Genomic DNA, 26,188 nt, shown 5'->3' on the forward strand with positions numbered 1-26,188 from the left:
TCATAATGAGACAACTAAGACGCATATAGTCCAAGTACTTCATAGTGAAATTTCCAGCATTACTATTTCTTCATCTTGTCTTGTGCAAACGTGTGATCATAAACTGCTGAATATAAAATTATTTTGGCTGTGTGAAAACAGCTGTCCTCTTCCGGCCTACATGCTGTGCTACAGTGATTTGGGAAGTTGCATGGCAGTGTTTCTGCTGAACTGGCATCAGCTGTAAGAGACTCAAGTGGAAATAGTGACTTGGTCTCCTGGATTGAAGAATGACTCCGTCTCAACCCTACAAGATTCCATGATAGTCATCATTAATGTTCACACAGTGCCCCCTTTTTTATCCTCCTACACCCACGGAATCCACTTTCAATACTCAGCCGGCCTCAGCTTATCTACTCTACATCTACTTTATGCATTGACATACATTTACCACAATGATATAAAAATATTTAACTGCAGGGCTAAGACCCAAACAACATTCATGACCATAAAATAGACTGCGTACTGAGGTCAAGGTGGTGAGCACGTAGTCTTTTTTTTCTGCAAGATCACTCACTTGTGGAAGTCACACATCATTAACAGGAAGCATCTGCAGCAAGCTGTCAGGTTCATAGTACACTTGTAAAACACTTACACTCTTTATGCAAAATTGGTTTTTAGAAGCCTATTTATGACCCAAATAACATTTCATTGTTTTTTATAAAACTGTCAAGTTATGAAGAAAACAAATATAGAAAACAAATACTGTATACAGTATTACTCCGTGTAATACAGTAGTATCATATTCATAATATGATACTATAGGCTAACTAATTTATTTGTCTTAAAGTGAGAGTTCACACAAAAATGAAAATGAAGATACTTAGAAAAATGTTGGTAAGTGAACAACGGCAGCACCTGACTTGCATTAGTTTTGTCTCTGTACAAAAAAAAGTGAAAGGGTACCGTCGCATTTTGGTTACCAAAATTCTACAAAATATCCTCTTTTGTGTTCTGCAGACAAGTCATTCAAATTTGAAATGACAAGAAGTTGAATAAATGCTGATAAAGTTTTCATTTTTAAGTGAACTATTCTTTTTAAAGCTGGAGTTCCTGCAGTTGGCCCCTATAACGCAAACACAAAAGTGCAGTACATTTGGCACCACTGCAAATATGACATCCCTGCGGTGCTCATGTAGTGTAATGTGGACATTTGCAGTCAAAGTTGCGTGAAGATGCTCTTTGCGAGTATTGTAAAAGCAAAATGCGTGTGTTCGAAGAGGGTGGGGTGGATGGCATCCAATTTGCCCCTAAACGTAAAACCAAATGCATGTTGGGCTACAAACCTTATGGAACTTCTTTAGGGGTTTATGAGCATCTGGAGTTGTTTATCTTCAGACACACCCAGACTCTGGGGGAGGGGAGGGATGTACCCTTCTCACAGCTCTGTTTCTGGGGTAAACACATCTGCGGACGTTGTTCATGCCTTGATCAAGTTGAAACAATGAAGTGAGGAAGATTGTACTGTAGTGTGTGAGGTTTATTCCGTACATTGAGAAGTCAAAGTGTGTTTCTGTGTACGCATATGCGGGTACGGTTTGGGGGGGGGTTGCAAGGGGTTGGCTGACCACCCTGGACAGCCTCTTCCTGACTGCATCGCTGACAGGAAGTTTAGAAGAAAACTAGAAAAAGGAGACGTGAATTTTTCTGTTTCGTCCCTCTTTGCTTTTCGGCAGTTTACAAATTTTGTCGGACTTTGTTCGCAATAGGAAGTAGAAGAATCACACGATTGAGAAGACGCACAAAGCAGAGGAAAAGGGAAAAGCATATCAAGGAGGATGGAGCAGAACTTTTGCTGTGTTCAGGGTCATTCTGTGAGGAATTATTCGTGAAGAAAAAGGACTTAGCGAAGAATGTTTAGTGGGTGCAGATCTGAACGATGAAAACAGCTGTTGGGACTCAGAACACCGGAGCACCTTGAGAGTAAGTAGCCAAATACACATACATCGACTCTGAGTTTTTGTTTCATCTTACTAAGCAACGCAAAAAAGTCAGTTTAGTCATAAAGTCTTAAGTATGAGAACACCTTTGCTAAAGGGCTAAATAAAATTGTCTAGAAATTGTCTTTACATTTACACTTTTTCAAAAATAAACGCCTCAGTGGTTTTGCGTCCATACAATGGAGTCAAAAGGGACCAGTGTTCTTTGGTTACCAACGTTCTTCAAAACATCTTCTTCTGTGTTTGACAGTAAAAAGAAAGTCATACAGATTTGGAATGACATCAGGATAAGTAAATCACGAAATCATTTTCATTTTTGGCTGAACTCTCCTTATAAGGATGTAACCAAATCAAAGTAAAGATTGATTCATTGAATAACCCAAATGAATTGATGGATTAACCGGTTGTCTTGGGTCTGGGTCCCCATCAATGTAATTGATGTTAAAACTCAGGAAACGTTTGGCTGAACCGTAACCGATTTCTAACTAACAATGGCAGAATATAAAAATACAACTTCAAATTTAAATATTGAAAATGTGTATATAAATAACATTGTTATTTTTGTCAAATATGTTAGTATATATCCTGTTTTTTGTCAATATTCATCAACAAGTTAAAGACACTCACAGCAGACATATTACCCAATAATGGTGTCTGTGCTTAAATCTGATATATCTACAATATAATTCACAATATGTTAGGTGGAGTTCTCATGTTCATATACTCAAAAATATGTAAAGAGATATTATTTTATAGGTGTATGAATTTACCTAATTCGCATTAGATAAATAATTAATAGTTAATGGTTTGGTATGATAAAAAATTGTTGTAGCCATTAATACACGAATGTAAGTGCAGATGTGAACGCAGAATGACTGCTGTTTCCGCATCTGGTTCTTCTGAACAAGCTGACACAATCCCTGTTTCACAATCCAGTCGTATTGGCACATTTATTGTGATCATATGACAGTATGATAACTCTGGAAAAAATTAGACACACGCCGAGACTTCTGTATTTGTATGTAACGTTTCAGTGCTTATCTTACAAGTTGATCTCAATATTTGCAGAATGGTTAGTTATTTGAACACCCCTAGCCACAGCTGTGCTTAGTTGGCACTGGTTATGCTGAGATCTAATGGACAAACCTTTTTGTATCTACAGGGTCACCATCGAAAACCAAAACTATTTTTTTTATTCCCCAAAGCTCTCAGCTGTTTCTGCATTATGCACTATGCTCTCCCCTGCACCTTCCACGGCACCACCAGTTCTCCCCAAACCCTCCGCATCCATCCCACCTCTTCCTTCATCTTTCCATCCGCAAACCTCTCCTCTTTCCCCTAATGCTCCTTCCCCCCTAACTTCTACTCTGACCTTCCCATTGGTTGATATCTCCAACAACCCATCCCCTGACTCTGTCCCTCTTCCGCTATTTCCTTTATCTCCACCTTTATGTAAACAGAATTCCCCACCTCCATTAACAGCTTCCTTATCTCACATTAGCTCAAAACCATTTCCTCATCCATCCCAGAAACCCATGTCTCCTCAGGTCCCAAAGCCACCTCTGCCAGAACAGCTCCCTTCTGCAGTTCCAAAGATCTCGTCCTCACCTTTGGCTAGACCTCCTCCACCTCCTGTAGCTATACCCTCATCTCCACCTCATCCCAGACCTCCTCCACCAGCAGTCTCCAAACCACCCGTCACTACATCTCCGGTCAGCAAGACCAACAAGCCAGTGCCTCCTAGTATCAGTATCTTGGAGAAACTGATTAAAACATGTCCAGTGTGGCTCCAGCTAGGAATGAAGCAGGACAGAGCCATGGCTATACTGAGCAAAGAGAGACCTGGGGTAAGAGAGGTTTAAATCGTATTGCTTGTGTCTGATTTATGCTATTCATAAAAATGAATATGACTGTATTTTGTTTTAAGGAAAAATTGCTAAAGGTATACCGTGCTTAAATGACTAACATACCACTGGACCTTTCGCCCATTGAAGAATTTAGAGTTCACTATTTGTCTAGCCATTTTTTTTATTTTGTTTAGAGATTTTTGTTAAACCAACCATATATTTTGATAATATAATGATGTATGGATGTTGTAGACATGCAAACCCAATGCCACGGCAAATAACAGAAATCTTCAAATCTATTGTTTTAACACACACAACGATGTCAAGTCCTGAGGAGGTATTAAAGGAAAGTTCACTCAAAATGGTCACCACTAACTTGACCATGGTTATTTTTATTCCTACTATAGAAAGTCAGTGGTGACCATTTTTGGTTGAACTTTCCCTTTAAAGGCATACACACATTTTGATTTGAAAAATACAGTACAAAAATTTAGCATACATTTAGTATTAATTCACCATTTTTCATGTTAGTATTGCGTTAACAGCACAAAAGATTGTGGGTTTGGGAACACATATAGCTTAAATGCACTATATGTCACTTTCGAATAAAAATATATTCTAAATGCATAAACGTAATTGTGTTGGTTTCCGTATTCAAAATGTGATTTTAGCAAGTATATTAGGATGTAAATGGGGACATGAAAATATATTACATGACAGTGTCTCTAAATCTAGTATGATTGCTAGTGTGAAGTTTTTATGATCTTAAATGAATTGAGATACAACATGTCATTTTGTAAAATGTAAGTCTTTTTAGTACAGGGCGATTTAAATTAACTGCAAAAAAAATTATAAGGTGAAAAAATGTGGCCTTACCCTGATAATAAAAATACATATGTCTGCATTTACATCTGCAAAACATCTGATTGTTTGCTCATCTGCATTACGTCTCTAATACGTCTGTAGTACGTTGATGATTTAAAATTTAAGTAATATTACCTTTTCTAAGACATTTATTAGATGTTTTTACACAGCAGATTAGCAGACATCTTAAAGACGTATCTGTGCTATCTGGGTACCTGTGAGATATAAAGTCATTTTTTGTGATTTACTGTTTTGTCAAAAAAGAAAAATATTTTACATAATGTAAAGAATATTCTGTGGAAATATAACCTTGATATCTTTAATATTAACTGAATAAGGCCATGTCAGAGATTGAACTGATAATGAAATGAATGACTGAAATCAAAGTTTAATGCTCCCATTCTCATATTTATGAGGTTTTAGCCTGGATTTCACAAACAGGGTCATAAGCTAAAATCAGACCAGTCACAGCAGTTTCGCTTAGACATTTATGGAAACATAGACATCATGTTGAGGAAAAATGTTATTTTTTCGACCACAAGTTTAATGGCCATTTCCTTACTTTTGTATCCACAGATATTTTTAGTCAGGAGGGATGTCAGTCAGAAACAGATGGTTCTGTCAATCCATCTTCCTGACCAACAGGGGGAGCCCCAGGTCAAGGAGATCTCTGTGAAAGAAGAAAAGTCCTGTGAGTTATTTGCAGTCTAATTTTGCATTCGCATTTTCAACACTGAAAAAGTTTATACATTCCAAACATACCCACACAAAGTGCATTTGCATATAGACCAAAACATCCACGCAGACAAGCCCACACATAAAGGCATTTGCATACCTACAGTACCTGCAAGTCACCCACAGTGATGTTTAAATAGTGAGAATGCACAGAGACATTAACAGGAGGTGGAGTGTTCCGTGGTGGAGGTTGTTGGGGTTGTGTGCCGCAGGTTTCCTGTCCCCAGTACATCACTGTTGCTGCTACAGGATGTCCTACACTGGACGCTTATAGCTTTATTTCCTGGTGTCTTTGCCGAAATATGTGCATGTGTCTGCACTTGTGTGTGGTCAGTCTATGTGTCATAAAAAATGTCTCATAAAAGAGATCTTCTATCTGTTATACAGCACTACATTGGTCTATCATTATCAATTTTCGGCCAAAATCAAATCCTCTTCATTTTAAGTAAAGGCCAGTCAGTTTGATTCCTTTACACATCCCAATCATGGCTAGATGGCACTTGTACGTCTGTCAGAGGTCATTTGAAGATATAGAGATTTGGAAAACATATGCTGTGTAAAATCATCTGATAAACGTCTTATAATAGGCAGTTTACACACATTCTAAATTCAAAACATGTAAAACGCTTCCCAGACAAATTGCAGATGAGCAAATAATAAAAAAAATGTCTTGCAGATGTAAATGCAGACATCTCCTTTTATCCAAAGCGAATTACATTATACTATACATTTGTTTCTAATTATGTGCAATCTCTGGGATCAAACTCATGACCGAGGCGTTGTTATCGCCATGCTCTTACCACTGAGCTACAGGAAAGCATTTCATAACTCCCATGATGTCAGTGACAGGATTTGTAGCTTAAATAAACATCTTTGGTTTCTTTCACATGCTGCAGTGTTGTACCTTGAAGGGTCAGTTTTGGTCTTCGAGAACATTTTTAAGCTAGTCGCTTTCTACTGTGTTAGCAGGTGAGCCTGAAACCTACTCCTTGTATAAATATCTCATTTAGCTTCATCCAAACATATTCAAAGCTTTCGTGTTTCTCATCCATTTAGGGACATTTTACCATTTCCCCTGAAGTTACCTCAGGTCATCCTTCAGGTGACTAAATATGAGGACATGGAGGTGATCTCTTCTCTTGGTTCAGGTAAGGCAGAATAATATATCCAAAGATCCCATGACGCTCATAGGAAGTGCTATAAAACCTAATGTCTAAATGCAGTCACACTACACTATGTACTGACTGAGCTCTTCAGTTGCAAAACTAAAAACTATTTCATTCCTTTGTCGTCACATCCCAAAGCTACAAATTTGAGATAATACTAACATAAAGGTTCTGGTCACACAGAGTTCTGGAGTTCAGCTCTAAATAGTCATGAGGAAGTGGAAAACGTTGGTGACAGTTGTGGCACTCAGGATAAGCCAGGGCAAAGCAGTTCCTGTGAAATCCAGCTTTCCATTGGCAATGACCGGCTTTGGTACGTCAACCCGATTTTCATCGAGGAATGCAGCAACAGCAGGCCGCCCACCTCACCTACCCCAGTCTTAAGAACCCAGAGCCTCAACACGCCGATCCAGGTTCCGCCCAAATTCAAAAGACCTCCGCCTCGACCTCCTAGTGCACCAGAGTGTTCACTAAAACATACGTTAGCCAAGTCAATAAAAGGGGAGTTCAGGGCAGTTCTCACTTCTCCACCCCCGCCACTCCAAAAAGGGGAAGGAAGTGACTTTGAGCATACAGAACCAGAAAAAGAGCAACAGGGAACTCCTGCCTCAGTCATCGAGTGTGACACAGTCAAGGAAGCTGTTTTCCAGGCAACTCCAAGCAAAGACAGCACGAAACCTGTTTCACATAGAGTTCCTCCAGTACCGACCCGGCGCAGGCTGTCTGAAAAACAACCTTCAGAGGAACCCATGCAGCAGGAGGTCACCATCAGCACCTCCACTGAGGTAGAGTCAGAAGACAACGTTCCACAAGTTCCAGTAGCACCTCTCATTTTCCTAGATGACAATATCGAAGAAATGGAAAAGCCGGTGGACTCACAAACTCAGGAAGTGTCTGTTGAGGAGCCTCAAGTAACTATTGGAGCTCCTCTAACGGTTGACGTGAAGAGGCCTGATGTCCCAGTGGCACCTCCAAGGAGAAATAGACTGTCTCAGAATCCATCTGGAAAAGCTCTTGGAAACTCGGCCATGCTGAGTAAAGATGTGTCCACTTCCATCCCTCCACTGAACAACAGCAGCCCAACTATCGTCCGCCACTCACACTGCATCAACACTGGTCATCCCAAAGTCTCTGATGTTTCTATGTACTCCCCCGAAGGTGGAGCACCACAGCCAGACCACGATTCCTACTCAACCAGCAGCACGGAGGAAGAGACGGACAATATGACAACAGGGGCTCTGATAAAGAGGACCCCTACAATCATGCTGGACCGCGCCAAGCAACGACTGTCTATGGTGTCCATGGCGAACCTTTCTAACGTCCTCACGGGCTTCATGAGTGCGGATCGTAAGCTTCAGAAACGCATTGTGGAGATGGGCCGTGATGGAAACACGTACTTTGGGAATCTTGTCAGAGATTATCGAGCATTCACTTTGGATACAATGAGGAAGCATACATCTAGCACCGAGATGCTCCAGGAGATCAGGCAGATGATGACGCAACTGAAAAGCTACTTGATCCAGAGTGCAGAGTTGCACAATCTACAGGAGGCAGCGGCATATTCTGAGGAGAAACTAGGTAATTGATATATTATAGTTATTTTTGACAGCACATACACATTCAGTGTTTTTTTTTTGATTAAATTAACTGTGAAGGCTAGAATAATAGCAAAATACTGTAGCAAAAGCATGCTTTAATAGAGCATCCGTGTATAGAGCAAGTATTTTCTGTTTCATCATTCAGTCTATGAAAACTAACATGGTTAAAGTAGAACTGCATCATGGCCTCACTAAACCACAATGTTTAAAATAACTTTTCGAACACAGCTGAGAAAATGTTTTGCATTTGTTTTTGCTTATGCATTTGGAGACTCGCAATGCGGAAGATATTTGAAGCGATTCCCTTATTAATATAATGAATTAAGTTACATATACACCAAAATATTGGGACACCCTTTCTATTGAACAGAGTAATTCTTAAAGGGATAGTTTAAAGGATTAATTCTGTCATCATTATCTCACCTTCAGAATGTTCCAAACCTAATTAAATTTCTTTGTTCTGCTGAATACACAGGAAGATATCTGGAAGATTGTCAAATCTCAACCCCCATTGAGTGTTTGCTTCTAATGTAATAGCAACTGTTTGGGCAGGACCCTATTTCTGTTCAAACACAAGACCATGTGCACAAAGCAAGATTCAAAAAGAAATTATGGATTCAGTCTAGTGTGAAAGAACTTGACTGGTTTGCATGAACTCCAGACCTGAAGCCATCTTAACACATTTGAGTCAAACACTCAACACCCAACAGTGACTTGTACACAGGACTCAGTGATTTCAGAACAGAAAAAAGCCCTTCCAAAACTGTTGCAACAATATGTAAACAGAATTCTCTACATTTAGTCATTTAGCAGACGCTTTTATCCAAAGTGACTTACAGAGAGTTCAGGGAGCAATATACGATATGTCATACGTCAATAATACAATAGGTGCTCATACAAAGTTGCTAGTTTCAACAAAAGCCAGACCACTACCTGTTTTTAATGTGGTATTGTATGGCATGGCATTAATATTTGTTTTGATTGAAAAAAATTATGTTTATTAGAAGGGGGATCCCAACACTAAAAAAAATAGTACTTTATCTTCTGGCGTTTATGCATATATAACTGTAGTACTTTCACAATATATAACTGATGTAATTCTTTCCACCTCTTTACAGAGATCATTATTGAAGTAGCAATATGCAAAAGTGTCCTAAAGCCGTTGCGGGAAGCAATCTATAACGGATTAAAGGACATCCACTCCCATGCAGGTAATCTAAAGAAACTAAAAGAGAACCAACAAGTGGTTCTGGGGAGCACAACCACTGACCTGGGGGTCAATACCAGCATTCCTGAAATGGCCATCTTGGATAAGATTCATATAAAGCTTGGTAACCTACACAAAGAATATTCACCTCAGAAGAAGATCGACCTCCTCCTCAAAACCTGCAAGATCATCTACGAGTCAATGTCCGTGGGCAGTCAAGGTGGGTTTAAAAAAAATTATAACTGCTGAAAGGGGCGGATGGAATAAATGTATCTTAACTGGTAGGGCGTTGGGTTAGTAGCAGATGGCTGTTGGATGCACAGATGCATTGTAATTGACATAAAATTGAAAACTTTCTCTAAAAGGTATATTCTTTAAATAGACGATTAAAGGTGGAGCTCCACCTTTAGGAGAGTACAGTTATATAGTTTGTTTAAAAAAAAATGAGATTTTAGGAACAGGTGCACTAACCTTACAATTCTAAAACATCACTTTCTGTTCAGACTATCTTACAAAATATTATTAATTACTTACAATTTGTTTTAACCTTTGTTTTGACATGGACTTTCTATGACATTTATTTCATATTTGAGGAAGAATAATTTTTTTGTGTTCAAGTTAAGCATTGCAAAATATTTTGGCGAAGTGTAGATGTTAATTGAGGTAGAAGTCTAGACTTTATTACTCAGTATGGGGGAGGGGTAAAATAGCTTTCTTACTAGAGATAGAAATATTTTATGTATATAAAAAACATGCAAATATGTAATTAGGGCTGTCAAACGATTCATTGTGATTAATCATCTGAAATAAAAGTTTGTGTTTACATAAGATCTGACCCTGGACAAAAAAAACAGTCTTAAGTAGCACAGGAACACTTTTAGTAATTGCCAAAAATACAGGGTATGGGTAAAAATTACAGATTTTTCTTTTATACCCAAAATCATTAGGGTATTAAGAAAAGATCATGTTCCATGAAGATATTTTTTAAATTTCCTACCATAAATATATAAAAACGTTATTTTTGTGAGTGGATGGACCGCTACAGCGCCTCTGAATAACAACTTCAAAGGCGATTTTCTCAATATTTTGTTGGCACCCTCAGATTCCAGCTTTGTAAACAGTTGTTGTAAACAGTTGATATTGTCCTATCCTAACAAACCATATATCAATAGAATGCTTATTTCTTCAGCTTTCAGATGATGTAAAAATCTCATTTTCGAACAATTGGCCCTTAAAACTGGTTTCGTCGTCCAGTGTCACATATATGTCTGTGCACTGTGCATATAAATTTTGTATTTATAAACACATACTCATACATGCATACAAGAATATATATCATTTCAATTATTGGTAAATATTAATAAATGCATGTATACATACTTACAGGTATGTACAGGTATGTGTATGTATTTATGAATACAAAATGAATATGCACATACTCAGATTATGTAAACCCTAATTTTTATTCTGGATGTGATTATTTATAGAAACTGCAGTTAATATTGCATTTAACATTTACGTTAACTGCAGTTGTATCTCTAACTGTAACTTCTAAAGCTCAAGAGACGTATAACACATATGCTTTCCTGTAGCTCAGTGGTAAGAGCGTTGCATCAAGAACGCAAGGTGGTTGACCCAGGGGATTTCACATACCTATGTATAAGTGTATAGGATAATGCAATGTAAATCGCTTTGGATAAAAGTGTCTGCCAAATGCATAAATGTAAATGTTAGCGATGTCTCTGCACATTTATTCAACATTAGTCCAGATTATATCAAAACTATCATTAGCGTCTCCAAATAAGGAAGTTCTACAGCTGCGTAATACAGTGTATTTATCATCTCTCAAAGCTCTGTGCGGTTTGTATTATTTAGTACGAGACACTTTTAAAGGCAAGGCTGGCTAAACCACTGACCTGTGGTTCATTTTTTGATCAGCCAGTGGATCTGTCTCTAAAGTCACAGGGTTAAAATCTTTAGAGATCTTTGTAGTCCTGCATGAATTTCAATCCAAAATGTGAGCTGGAGTTCATCCAGTGAAACTCAAAATTCTAGACACTCTTAGATTCTCTTGTAAAAATCAATGGTGTAATCCAGAATTCATTGGATTTGAGAATTCGCTGAGCCCACATCTAAATGCTCCACATTTGTTTCAAGATTCTTTCTGTGGTGGACTGAAGGGTTTTGTAAAGCGCACTTCTCATTTTCCCTGTCCTGTATATCCAGTCAATACTTCTTGTAAATGCTGTTTAGATCAGGCAGACTTATCTAGGCTTAAGACAGGCTTTTGTTTAGAGAACAGCTATTTTTCTTTAGTGTCGTACCATGCACATTCCCACGCTTCCCTGCTTCCTTTAATAGGTATTCATGAACACTGAAATGATACCAGAAAGGTGACTCTTACAGAACCCATGCTGTTATCCATGTGTATTTCTTTATATAATCATCTACAACAAAGAACAATCATACATATTCCATTTCCTCTATTTGTGCAATTACTAAACCACATATTTTCAAAGGCTGGAGTATTAGGCAATGGTTAAGTAACATTGTCTAGTCTTGCACATATCCACAACCCTTTTTTGAGTTCCACAACAATAACTATTTGTTAGGGTGTAGTTCATTTATAATTGTTGTAAAATTTAAGACAAATGTGTTTTATACATTTACATTTTACATTTATTCATTTGACAGACACTTTTATCCAAAGCGACTTAAAAGTAGGAGAGCATATTTAAATTTATAATCTCACACAACATGTTCATAAATTCTTGAAAATTGGATCAATGATATCAGCAATGATATTGTTTATGATCTGTCAACATTGAGGATATGATTTTGATTCCGAAAAAGAAAATATTTAGCTTGACAGCACTTTTAGTTTTTAAAGGGACAGTTCACCCAAAAGTAAAAATGTCATGTTGTTCCAAATCTGTGTAATTTTTTTGTTCTGATGAACACAGAGAAAGAAGTTTGGATGGATGCTTGTATCCAAACCGTTCTTGGCCATCATTAACTACCATAGTAGGAAAAACTACAAACATAGTTAAAAATGCCCCAGAACTTTTTGCTTTATATTCTTCAAAATATCTTCTTTTGTGTTCAACAGAACAAATATATTTAAAAAGCAATGTTTGGTTACAAGCATTCTTCTGATTTTTTTTCCAAAAATTGCACTGATTTGCTTGCATATTTAAAGTGTTCCTTAAAGCCAATAAAGGGAAATTACATTTGTTTTAATGTATAGGTCAGAACAACTTAGAAGAACAATATGTTTCCACTACACCAAAAAGAGTTTGTTTATTATACCAATTTATATGATACCAAAGATTTTATTATACCCAATAAATCTGACTGTATCATACTATGTTTCTAAAGCCTTAACTGGCTTTTTAATAATTAACTTTTCTTGCAATGTAATACTGTAATGTGTAGCAAACCTTGCATTTAATTTTACACAACTAAAAAGCAATGCATTTGCAATTCAATTTGGTTTTTAATAATACCTCATAGATATTAGAATGAATGACCTCCCAGAAAATCATTTTGCATATTCGTAATATACTGAAGTTATTATAGAAAGCTACGTGGTGTGAAAAGTAGAAACTATAATCTGTTTATTCTCTGCTGTGAAAGTAATTTACAATCCACTTCACAGGAACACTGATAAAGCCGGGGAAAAAATAAACACATACAGCTACAGAATATAGATTTATGCATTTGGCAGACGCTTTTTATCCAAAACGACTTACAGTGCATTCAGGCTTCACATGTGTTATAGTATGTGTATTTCCTAGGAACTGAACCTATGACCTTGAGGTTGCTAGTGCCATGTTCTGGTTGGGCTACGAAAAAGGTTTTTGATTAACAGATTCATTGTTGAATGTCTAAATTTAAGCTTTAAAAGCCTAAGGTCTACAACGATTTGAAACCATGATCGCAATGCACATCCAGCGTAAAATCTTGTGAAATAGTATACACTAATGCTTTGTCAGCATATTACTAACTGTATTATATTGGCTGCACTCCAGCATGTTTATGACTGCGTTTCTGTCCAGCACATATTTCTTGTTGTATGATCACATAATGACCAAACAGGCGCACAAATGACCAAACAGGAAACTGTGTGGCACTGGAGAGCATAAAAAAGACTTGTACAGCATTTTGCTTAAAGAAACATTTTCAAGAACCTGTTATAATTTTCGAATGTGTTTTGGTTCTTCTATCAAACAGGAAAGGCACATGGGGTTGATGACTTCCTGCCTGTGCTGATGTATGTGTTAGCTCGCAGTAACATCAGTGCTCTGCTTCTGGATGTGGAGTATATGATGGAGCTAATGGATCCTGCACTCCAACTTGGAGAGGGTGAGAACACACAGGCATACACACACACACATACACACACATATGCATACACTCACATGCACACACTCATTTAAATGTAGGCAAAAAGTAAGCATTCAATATGTATAATATATGATAAAGTCAGTGGTGTAACTTTGTTTTGAAAAGTTTTGGGGACCGAGATGACAAAAATAATACTTTTATAAATTACAACTCGTAATAAATCATTGGGAATATTTATTATAGGGGCCTATATAAGGGGCGGTCCATCCATTGGCTTCTCCGCTTTTTGACTCCAGCTCTCACAGTATGTGGTTCCCAAACTGTCATTTCATTTGGGGAAAGTCACTAGGCTGTTGTGCTGCACTACACGTAAAAACTATTTATTCCTATGACTAAGATTGTCACTTGTTCATTTTTGTGCTTGGACACTGGATGCACAAGCAAAACACCTTCCGACATGTCGCACCTACGCCAATGAATAAATTATTGTAACACAGTTCAAAATTGGGAAGGAAGGAGGCGGGAACCGGCGAACATTTAATAAACTTTAATAAAAATAAACAAACAACAGCAGGGAAGTAAAAGACCATCAGCCACCTCACAATCGACTGCCGGCCACAAGAACATAAATATAAACGTAAACATATGTCCAGGCCCGGTCCTCTCTCATCAGCAGTCCTGTCGATAGTCCTCTTATGTTCCCGATTTCCTCCATGAGATCTGCGGGACCGGTGTGTGCAAAGCTGATTCCAACTATCCCTCACGCCACCGGCCCCGCCTCACGGGTCTCGTCCCGCCTTCCTCACCACAATTATAATAAAGTATAATAAAGGGTAACTGGGGCTAGTTGTCAAAACCACCCTACAGTTTGTAAGTGTAATTATTTAAAAAACTGAACTAAGTTTGTGTTTTCACTGTCTGTTGTTGAGGATGTTGGTTTAAAACATGAATACATGTGACAAAGATGTACATTGAGAAAGGCTTGTTTAGCAGTGTTGGTTTATTAAATGAACTAGCATTATGAGTTATATTTTACCTTTTAAAAATGTTCTGCCATAACGTGCTCAACAAGTTAAAGCTATAACCGTCAACAAGTGACAACGGTTTAATATTCTTCTAGGTTCATACTATCTCACCACTACCTATGGAGCTCTGGAACACATCAAGAATTTTGATAAACAGGCTGTGACCAGAGAGCTGAGTATAGATATCCAAGACTCTATTCATCGCTGGGAGCGCAGACGTACCCTGAACAAAGCCCGAGCATCACGATCTTCTGTGCAGGTATGAGAATATAATCAACATCACCAGAAAACCTTTGGCCTGTCCATTTGGTGTATTACTGTACATGACCATTGCTTACACTGTTAAAGACTGTTTCTGGTCATGAATTAATAAAATGTAAATTAAATGTTTACCTGAAAATTCTGTCATCATTTATTCACCGGCATGTCATTAACAAACCTGTTTATAATTCTCCCTTTTGTGGAACGCAAAAAAAAAGACATTTTAAGAAATATCTCAGTGTTTTTTTCCCGTACAATGGAAGTCAATGGGGGCCAATGTTGTTTGGTTATCAACATTCTTCAAAATATCTTCTTTTTGTGTTCTACAGATGAAAGAAAATGAGACATGTTTGAAATGACATAAGGGTTAATAAATGATGACAAAATATCAATATTGGATGAACTATCCCCTTTAAAGTAAATATTTATTAACATTTTCTATATATAATGTGTTAGGTGCTCGTCCATACAAAACTTTCCTACATGTTTCTATGTTATCGTGGATGGTTGCCATGGCATTGTTATGCTGTTGCTAAGGCATTCTTGGTTATTGCTAGGTGGTTTCTAGGGTGCTCTTAGCCCATGTCTAATTGATATGTGCTTGGTTCTCATTTCACCTGATATATGATCTCTCAAAATAGATTCATTTTAAAGACTCTTTTTTTTAAATCATTACTTATGTTCATAGCTCAAATTGTGCAGGAAAAGTTACAAATTTGAAGGTAATACTTATTAAGTAGTGCTTTTATGTGACCCTGCCTGCCTGACATTTTCGGTGATTTACTGTTTTTTTTAATAAAATCGTCCCACATAATATACATAATAAAATTATGTGAAATTGTAACCTTGAGATCTTTAATATTAACTGGGAACGAAAATGTCAAAGATGAATCTTTTTTTAGTCAAATTAAAATGGTTGAAATCAAATTTTGATGCTTGTAGATTTGGGGCTTTAGATTTTTTTTACAGGCAGGGTCATACATTTGAACAAACCCTGAACCAAAGGTACAGCAAGAAGACAGGACACTGCCTTAGCAATACAGTATGATCTTTAAAACTGATGGAATAGTAAACCAAACTATGATTTTTATTTCTTCGTTTTTTAACCTTTCTGTCAGGACTTCATAAACGTGTCCTTTCTGGAGGCTGGATCCAACACCAAGACCTTAGGGGTACGTCCAAACACTACCGCTCAGGACCTGTGCAATCAGTGCGCCGAGAAATTTGAGGTATTGGACCCTGAGTCCTACTGCCTGAGTGTGCTGGAGGATGGCCGATATAAGCCACTGGCTCCTGAGGAGTTCCCTCTCGCAATCAAATCCAGCCTACTCCACAGCGAGCCACGCAAGGAGTATTACTTTGTGTACCGCCACGGTCGCTGGCAGGAACTAGAAACTGTAGAGGAGACTGCTCCTACACCTGCACCCGAGGAAAGCTTGATATGAATTGTGTGTATGTGTGTGAAAAAGCATTTTGAGGTTCTGGAATGGATAACTTTAATATACAGAAGAATGTAACAGATGCACATTTAGCTAACATTACAATATCTAACCACAATAGCAGAATGTGACATTCGCCCACGGAAATAACTTAAGTGACTGCCTTTAGGCAACCAGCATTTGCCGTTAAAGGAATTTTGGAAAGTACAGGTTGTACCAGTGCAAAGTACCGGGATTGAATCCTATCTTTAGGGATCAAATCATTTCCTTCTAAAAATGGCCGTTATGCTTCAATATATTTCTTTATTTTTGACCAACACAGACACACTCACTCAACAAGAAATGATCCTTTACCTTCTCGTTAGTCTTTGAAAGTCACCATTAAACTTTCAAACAACACAGACAAAGCTTTTCACATCTCAGGGTTTGTGACTCATACCTGACTCCGGTGCTGATTTCTTGATATATTCACATTTTTTAGAGCACAGTATCTTCACAGACCTTGAACTGGTTTGCGCTGCACTGCTCTCAGTTTATATTCTGAGTCATTTGCAAGACAGATATGCTCTCTGTGTTGTGTATTGATACATTTCACAGGGTATTGTTGCTGCTTGTTTATATCTGACAACTAATATAATGGTTTGAGCACAAGCTCTGATTTTGTGGCCGCAATATGAACATATTGTAGAATATATGTATCTATTACACAAGTTGTGTCTGTTAAGCAACAAGTCAAACCAAAGACAGGTGCTTTGTATTAGTTTCAAATTTCTATATTGGTAATAAATACCTTTTGTATTGTTTATGAGTTTATTGTTAAGTTTGTATTACAGGACATGACCATTGATAATAATCAATACTCATAGTGTTTGGTCATAAATTGGGAAATCTGAATTTCTGAAAGGTTTTAATAATAATAAAAAATCGGTCATCATGTATTCACCCTCATGTCCCTCGTGGTTTGTGTTTACTCATGAAATGGGCTACTTGTATAAAGATTATTCAGTGAGCTCAATGTAGCTTATTTACCCCTTTACAAAACAAAGGTATATACTGGAAAATATTTTCGCGGTCTTTCCGAAACTTTGGATGTCCAAATTTGTACTTTTTAAATGCTTAAATACTGTGTCGTCAAAGTTGACAAGCACTTTTTAGTATTTTTTATTGGTTAGAAATGGGCAAATATCACAAACATAAGATATTTGCCAGTGACAAACATAAAGGGTGACCAATGATAATGATTTATGGCATAAAAATCATGAAATATGGAGATACAAGGTTTTGAAAGGACAGCAGCTGTATAATGTAATGTACTAAATAATCAATTTCCATATGAACAAAGGGCTTGTATTTTCTGATATATGAAAAGCAATTCCTTATGTAATTTATTGTTATGTTAATGTTATATTATTATTAAAGGAGGCATGAATTAAAATCACAATTTTAACTCTTATACAACTCTTTTGTTGTATAAGAGATAATCGTATTCAAGCGAACATCATGTAAGTGTCAGAACTGAAAAACGCCCTTGTTACTGAGATTACATCTGTTATTGACACCAGGCCGAGCGAACGGCAAGTTCTGGAATGCAGGTTCTATGACGACATTGATAGGTTGAACACCACCTCCACAGAAAAATATCAACGACTACTTCTCTAGCTCCGTCCACTGGTTCGCGCATGACAGAACTGAAGTACTACTTGTGCCGCGGAACCAGATAGAGCGAGCAAGCAATAAACACACATCCCATTAAAGATAGCTATATATTGTGCTATCCCTGGTTGTGGAAGAATACAGTCACTGCATAACCTTCCTTCGGATTCCGATATTAGGAATGTGGGATTAAAATTTATTTTTAAAGACGTTCCAGCTCATGTGGGAAAAACATGGAGCGGTATTTCGTATATTGGGTCCATAAATTTCCAGGAGTCTATTGTTTGGTTATTATTCATGAAAACTCTCGTAATATTTGAGACCCACAGTCACAGTGATCTTTTGTCCGGTTCGCGATCACGGGTCTCAAATACTGACAGATACGTTCATATCATTTAACACAATACATCTATAGGATATTCAAACTATATGCAAAGCCTAGCCATCACATCTGGGAAATAAATCAGTAAAATCATCCCGTGCGAATGATTCACATGAAATACTGATGTGCGGAGGTCATTTATAAATCACAGGAGATAGCAGATAATACTAATGCCCTGAAAAAACTGTGAATGGTGCTAATGTGTAACCTAACGTTTCATCTCACGTTTCGTTTCAATTCACAGAAGGCTCTGACTATGCAAACTGCTATCCAATCAAAGCATTGGGCGTTTACTTATAAAGTCTTCAATGCGGCACATTAAAACCGAGAATTTGTAGAGCTGGCCTCAAAACCTGGGTAGGAAATAGCCTATTACTTCATTTTTTTTTATAAATCATGCGAACGCAGTAGACCTCATACAACAATATAAAACAATAAAGAAGCCCAGTTCATCACACCTTTAAATTATTTGATATATTGACAGATCATACACGAAAATTGGTTAGTTCCCTTTTCGTGCATTAGTCTGATATTAGAACAATATAACAGGAGATGGTTGGTTTTTACCTCTTGAAAAAGAGCAACTGAATTAGCTATGAATGCATTCACAGATCATTGAAATTCGGGGTAGCAAAGAATCTGTTAAATTGCACGAGCCAGATGAGCACAACTCTTTTTGTATATCAATGACGCAGGAATGCAGCAGGGTAACAAAGGCTATTGATATAGACTGTAATACACATGAGATGACAGCGGATATGTATGATGCTCATGTATGATGTCATGCGCTCACAAAGGATGTGTTCACGATGTGACAGTTTCATTAGTGCATCTATTGAATTGTCATTTTTTTGTTGATTAAGTTAATATAAAAAGATGATCTCAAGTTGACTGTTAATGCACACACTGAATCTTTCTCTGGAGAACTGTTACGTTCAAACTACTATTCACTTTGTGTGAGTGATTTAACATGTCTCCTACATTTGTGGAGACAAGTACCCTGAATATAATCTGTAATACTTGCACACTGTAGAATCTGCAGGAGCTGGCGTGACACTGATGCAAAATACATTTTCATTTGCCCATAGGACAGCATATTTAGAGTACACTGTTTGAATCGCTTATATTCCATTCACCATATAGAAAACTAAATCTATGAAAAAGTGTCTGTTTCAGGCACTGACTGCATTATAATCTTTACAATTTAGGGTGCGGGCCGCTTCAGATTTGAGAGAGCGTTTGATTGGAATTTGACAAAAAATGTTGAACGATGATGTTATCAAAAGTCTTAATTTATTGTGACACACGTGATATTCTATATGGTTTGAATGCTTCTTCTGTATATTCTAAATTTGAATTGTATCATTGTTTTGAAGTACACTGGATTGTATGTTACCTTAAGAATAACACACGCATATTAAAAGACACAAAAATTTACTTTTGACATGGGACTAAACTTTAAAGTCCCTGTGAAACCGGAAATTGCAGTCGTTTTTACTTCTGTATTTTGACACATTTCCGATTGAAAAGGAATTTCAAAGGAGAAAATAAGTGGGTGGGCTTGTGTTTTTCACTGCGAATCATCAGATGTGTGGAAACAGCTGTTGCATTGATTTTGAAATGAAACTGGCAGCAGACTGACAGATGAAGGGGAGGAGTTAACAGATGCTCCTGCCCAGAGAGATTGAGAGAGAGTCGCGTCTTCTTCGTTGACTCCAATGGAACAGTTTTGTTCACAGTTTCAATAGTTCCCGGAAGCTACTAGTTACGCATGGAGCTGCGACTAAACAGACCAACTGAGGTAAACTTTAAACCCATTTAAAGACGAAATGCATTTAATGATAAAAATTGAAAGAAATAAAGCATTTAAACAGAAAACATAACTTTTACATTTAGTCATTTGGCAGACGCTTTTATCCAAAGCGACTTACAGTGCACTTATTACAGGGACAATCCCCCTGGAGCAACATGGAGTAAAGTGTCTTGCTCAAGGACACACTGGTGGTGGCTGCTGGGATCGAACCAGCACCCTTTGATTTACCAGTTCAGTGGTTTAACTTCCTTGAACTATCTGAAGTCTCCATGAATCACATGACACGAGCTCTCAATAGTACCCGGAGGTACTAGTTACGCATGGACCTGCGACTAAACAGAACAACTGAGGTGAACTTTTAACCCATTTAAAGACGAGAGCCATTTAATGTGTTAAAAAATGAAAGAAATAAAGCATTTAAACAGAAAACATAAATTCCTGGAATTTTCTGAAGGCTCCATGAATCAAGTGACACGCCAGCATTTCGGATTTCAGTTGACAGGACTCTCTCTCTCAATGGCTCTGCTCCTGACAAACCATCTAATTTACGCAATTTGAGATAGTTGGTCATTTCAGGGCAGAAGTGCATTTTCAGATTTTAAAGGAAGATTATGAGGGTAAATGAATTTGAAAAAGAAAATGCCCCACATTGATAAGCTATTTACCATGAACGCTGCAATATTTCCTAAAAAAATAAGAATTGTCATATTTTATTACACTGGGACTTTAACGTAATATAACATAAACCATAGTTTATGCGTAAGAAAAAGGTATTAACAGCAATTATTCCAACTCTTTCCGAAAAGAAATCTTTGTGATTGAATCATTCATACACTCAAGCCCTAATTCTTTAATATTTTGTGAGGTTTGGATGAGGATATGAAAAAGAGGTGTGAAATAACAGAGAAGAGAGAGTGCTTGGTTGTGCAGAAACGCTCATGACTCACATCGGGTTGATGGTGGATGTCAGAGCTGGCAGATCCAGGAACAAAGTGAGGCCACAGTGCAGAGAGCGTCACATCTTCTGACCTGATCCGCCTCGAGCTCATATTCTGTCCTGCTCGCTGCACTCGTGTGCGACTCGACCAGCCCACTGTTGACGCACGCTCGCTCGCAACCACTGCCCATTATTTTAAATGAGACCTCACCAAAGTCAGGTTAGGATACATGACTTCCTGCGTTGAATGAAAATGAACGAATGTTATCTATAGGTCGAATGAGGGGTCTTTTACGCTCTAACTAATAAGCTTTTTTTGCTGTAGTTATTTTTGATATAACAGGTTTATTTTAATGTTGACGTTGAAGGGACACTTCCCCCCAAAAAACACTTTCGACTTCTATTGTATTTTTTCCTACTATGGGAGTCAATGGGGGGATATCTGTTTGGTTAAGCATTCTTTCATACATCGTTCTCTCTGTTTATAAGAAGAAATACATTTATACAGATTTGGGACAACTTAAAGGTGAGTAAATGATGACATGATTTTTAGGTGAAGTATCCCTTTAAACAGGTTTTCCGAAGCAATAAACAATTATAGTATATATGTGACCCTTGACAACAAACCTTATGGGTCAATTTTTCAAAGATTTTTGAGATTTTGACATAATCTGAAAGCTGAATAAATAAGCCTTCTACTGATGTATGAGGTGTTAGAATAGGACAATATCCGGCTGAAATACAACGGTTTAAAACTCTGGATTCTGAGAGTGCAGAAAAATCTAAATATTGAGAAAATGGCCTGTGAAGTTGTTAATCAGGGGTACTGTGGCAGGCCATCCGTTTACAAAAATAAAGTTTTTATATATTTAAAGTAGGAAATGGGAAAAATATCTTCATAGAACATGATCTTTATTTAATATCCTACTGATTTTTGACATAATCGATAATTTTGACCCACACAATGTATTTTTGTCTTTTTGTTCCCGTGCTACTTAAGACTGGGTTTGTGATCCAGGGTCAAAAATAACATAAACACAACATAAAATGTTTGAACAAACAGACCTATTGAGGGATTACTTTTTGTTACCTGTATATCAATGATAAATATTTTTGTGAGTTTTTGGACACGGCTAGTTATTAATAGATAATTGGGTTAGCACAATTCTTTTTTAATTATTTGGCCAATGTTTTCATGATTGTTTGTATTTTGTCGTCATCTTGTTTCATTTACTTAAGTCTTGTTTCTTATAAAAGTCTTGTTAGTGAGTGCAGATAGATACATTTTAATATGAGAGAAAGTAATTAAAAACATTTAAGAGACTTAATAAATAAGGAAATAACAAAAATAAAAATAAGATCTTTTGTTCAAAAAACTCCAGGAAAAACACAGGACCAGCTTTGTCTGATTGCATAAAGTCTTTCTGAAATGAAAGCCCTGCAATGGTTGTGTGAAATGCGACAAATTGTCTTGTGTGGGATTCAGTATGTTTGACAGGAGCCTACAAGAACCTTTCAAATTTAATGAGAGTGACGTCTTGGTTGGCCCAGAATCCAAACGCGTGCGTAAGCTGCAGAGGAAGGTAAAGATCCTACTTCAGATTCGGTTCAGGGACCTCATTACCGACCCTTAGCTTGTATCTCATGATCCTATAGGTTACGCCCAGGTACAGGTAGGTCACACGCCTGACTCAACACGTGGACCTCATTCGTCATAGTGAAACATCTAGTTTTGATCATGATTTTGTGATCTTTCCAGACAGTTTCCGGATCTTTTTTGAGACATCATTAGGTGCTGTGAGGTCCAAACATGCTTTTTCTCCTGTTATTCTGGCTTTTATTTTAAGATACCACCCGAAAGGGACATCTAGGGGTGTGGCCTTCTCTGCTTCAGCTTTGTTTGCATTTAAACAAGGAGATGACACATGGCTTTTTATCTCGTCTCCCCTACAACTTCTGACAAAAGAGCGGTATATATAATCCCACACAAGCAAAACCTGAACAGATCCACACTGGCACATGAAAATGCATACAGTCCTGCATATAAGCAGAGTCTGAGGTAGCTCTTTAACTCAAAAAAGTGACATAGCAATAGGTAGCATAGGAAACTTGTATATATGTCAAAAATATAAGACATTTTGTTTAGACGTTGCATGGAAGAGTTGCCGAACAGCTTGGAGTTCTTTGAGACAGATTTGTTTTTCTGCACAACGCTTTGAAGACCAAATACTGCACCACTGCACCATCCTGAACCAGAGAGCAGAGAACAACCACAAAGGTACATTAAACTTTACTTACAGTATACTTATTTACAAAAAAAAATTGGGTAAAAAAGTTACAATTTGCTGTATTTATTTTTCTGTTTCATTTCTTCCTAAAGAGAGCTTGTGACTAAGAAAACAGTCAATATGTTATTTACTGTTTTCTACATAAAATCATACTACATGATGTAAAGAACAATATGTTAAAATATAACTGATATATTTGAAACTGAGTGAGGAAAAATGTCTAAGATTTAAATCATAGTGAAATTAATGGCTAAAATCAAACTTTATTGCTCATTATCTCAGAATTAGATTCTGAGACTTGAGCTTGGTATTCACAGACTAGTTCATAGGTTATATTTATTTATAATATGTACATTGATTGTAGAGGAAGCTACATTTTAAACATATACATATAGTTGAATTCCAGAAATAATAACAAACATTGAAAACAACAAACATTTAGCGTTTCTGTCTGTTGTATTGTACTGCTGTACAATGTGAGCGAGAGGGTGTTCATAATTTATGCATCTGGTTGAAATATACTTTGGTCTGATTGGCTGATATATGAGTTTAATTTTGAAATGGCCTGCAGTTAGAAATATGCTCCGGGAATTCAGTCAGTATCATCCCCACGTTTCACATCTAAGAAAAATACTTTTAATATCTTCTGTACTATTTCTACAGATTCTTCAGTGTTCTCTCTCAATTGTCCATGGAATATTATCTTATTAGTATGTCCTTTTCTACATATTCTCCTTTAGATGATGACTCTATGCATGTCTCTCCGTTCAACGCTGTTGTTCTTGGTGTTAATGGGTATGATGCTAATGACCTCTGCCTTCCCCCAACCTCACATTCGACCTCTGCAAAGGTAACTTATTCTTACATGTCTTCACCCACAACATTGTAACAATTAATAGATATCAGTAACTGCAGATTTCTTATATTTCTCCATCTTCTTTATTTTAAACAGCAACCTTCCTCGTATTGGTCAAGAGGATTCCAAAAGTGAACAGTGGGAGGTAATCTATCCCTCCATCTCGCTTCGCAATTGGAGCATTCACATGCTGACGGCCCCGGATTTTGGTGGAGCAAAGGCTGGTGCAGAACAGCTGGTTGGGGACGACTGGCTTCCGCTAAGCCAGTCACAGATGGAGGAAGAGCTGGTCAAGAGCTGGCCGGGCGACTGGCCTTCACAGCTGGGTCACCAACAGAAGAGAAACATTGTGGTGGCGGATGATGCCGCGTTTAGAGAGAAGAGTAAGCTTTTGACAGCAATGGAGAGACAGAAATGGCTGAACTCCTATATGCAGAAACTGTTAGTAGTTCATTCAAAATGATTTTAAACATCTATCCGATTGTTCATATGTACAAATATATGAAAATGGTGTGTCTTAACTACCAAGTTAAAAATGGATGATGACACATTACAATGTGTAGATAAAGACGATTATTTCTTTCCTTTTTTAAGAAGATTGAATAGGCTAAATGCATGATATGGAGTCTATTGATCTAAATCAAATAAACATCTTAAAAGAATCCTAATGACTATGTTTACTGAGCAATTTTCAGATCCACAGACCTTAAGATGCTATTATACGTTGTGTTTATTCATATTATCTTCAGATGACTAATATAACTTCAAAAAATACCTTAAGTCACATGAAGTGAATTTCTTTCCGGCTCATTAAATGACTATAAGTAGTTAGCTGCCAACATGAATTGAAGATCTTTGACAAAGCAAGTTATTTCACATTTTAGTAATAAATCCAAGTAATTTATTCACATCAAAGAAAGGTCTTATGATGTGAAGCTACCGTTGGAAGAGAAAAATGCCATAATATGGAAAAAGGGTCACATTTTCGGAGGATTTTCATAGTTGAACATGGGCACGGAACCTGAAAAATAGGACAGCATTTTATGCATGTTTAATATTTCTTAATATTCAATTGAATATCTGAGCAATTTCAGGGTTACAGGTATGAGATTTTCAGTCAAAATATTAAAAATATAATTCTCAAAGAATATTTATGTTACATGTTCTGTATACTGAACCATCTGTTTATATTTCACTAAACCACTGATGAGAGTCCACACACCAGAAAAATATCAGTCAATGCACAAGTTTTTACATTTAAATTTATTCATTTGGCAGATGCTTTTATCCAAAGCGACTTAAAAGTAAGAGAGCATGTAAACATTTTGTTAACACTCTAAACAGTACCCTAAGTTTACAATTTAAAATAGAGTTTTCTATTTTAAAAGAAAGAAAAATTCATGCATTATGGATGTGACAAAAACGAATGCACACTTTTGAGAGACAACATAATTTGTAGGATTTATGTGCAAACAAGAAGCAGTTATACTCTCTTTCTCTCAACAGGTAGTGGTCTAGCTTTTGTTGAAACTAGGAACTTTGTATGAGCACGGAGCACCTGTTGTATAATTGCTCCTGTATGTCATTATTATTGCTCCCTGAACTCTCTGTAAGTCACTTTGGATAAAAGCGTCTGCTAAGTGACTAAATGTAAATGTAATACCCAACAAATGGAGAAGGCATAGACCTTTTAATTTGAAAGTTTTATTTTAGTTTTTATGAAGCCCTTTATGAAGTATATGGACCGTTATGAATGTGATAATTACATAATGGATGTGACAATTCACTTAC

The 26,188-nt window shown here is 37.1% G+C and overlaps 2 protein-coding genes across 2 annotated transcripts; both read left to right on the plus strand.

Annotated features, from left to right (window-relative positions):
* The first annotated feature begins 1,498 nt into the window (after positions 1–1,498).
* Positions 1,499–17,271, plus strand: rin3 (Ras and Rab interactor 3). Its single transcript, XM_056768319.1, has 10 exons — positions 1,499–1,962; positions 3,142–3,826; positions 5,267–5,381; positions 6,322–6,394; positions 6,482–6,573; positions 6,775–8,169; positions 9,308–9,616; positions 13,630–13,761; positions 14,864–15,027; positions 16,148–17,271. Exons 2-10 carry the CDS (start codon positions 3,212–3,214, stop codon positions 16,472–16,474), a joined length of 3,222 nt encoding a protein of 1,073 aa, XP_056624297.1. The 5' UTR covers positions 1,499–1,962; positions 3,142–3,211; the 3' UTR covers positions 16,475–17,271.
* A 7,049-nt stretch (positions 17,272–24,320) lies between these two features.
* pth2 (parathyroid hormone 2) lies at positions 24,321–24,860 on the plus strand. Its single transcript, XM_056768684.1, has 2 exons — positions 24,321–24,391; positions 24,494–24,860. Exons 1-2 carry the CDS (start codon positions 24,333–24,335, stop codon positions 24,858–24,860), a joined length of 426 nt encoding a protein of 141 aa, XP_056624662.1. The 5' UTR covers positions 24,321–24,332.
* The last annotated feature ends 1,328 nt before the right edge of the window (positions 24,861–26,188 follow it).

Source organism: Triplophysa dalaica, chromosome 15, assembly GCF_015846415.1.
Source record: "Triplophysa dalaica isolate WHDGS20190420 chromosome 15, ASM1584641v1, whole genome shotgun sequence".
Taxonomy (NCBI): domain Eukaryota; kingdom Metazoa; phylum Chordata; class Actinopteri; order Cypriniformes; family Nemacheilidae; genus Triplophysa; species Triplophysa dalaica.

Bases quoted from the DNA above. Each gene is read 5' to 3' on its own strand.
- rin3 (XM_056768319.1), top strand. From the start codon at position 3,212: ATGCTCTCCCCTGCACCTTCCACGGCACCACCAGTTCTCCCCAAACCC. The intron at 3,827-5,266 runs GTAAGAGAGGTT...TTGTATCCACAG, and splicing joins TGAGCAAAGAGAGACCTGGG to ATATTTTTAGTCAGGAGGGA. The intron at 6,574-6,774 runs GTAAGGCAGAAT...CTGGTCACACAG, and splicing joins GATCTCTTCTCTTGGTTCAG to AGTTCTGGAGTTCAGCTCTA.
- pth2 (XM_056768684.1), top strand. From the start codon at position 24,333: ATGGGTATGATGCTAATGACCTCTGCCTTCCCCCAACCTCACATTCGA. The intron at 24,392-24,493 runs GTAACTTATTCT...TATTTTAAACAG, and splicing joins CACATTCGACCTCTGCAAAG to CAACCTTCCTCGTATTGGTC.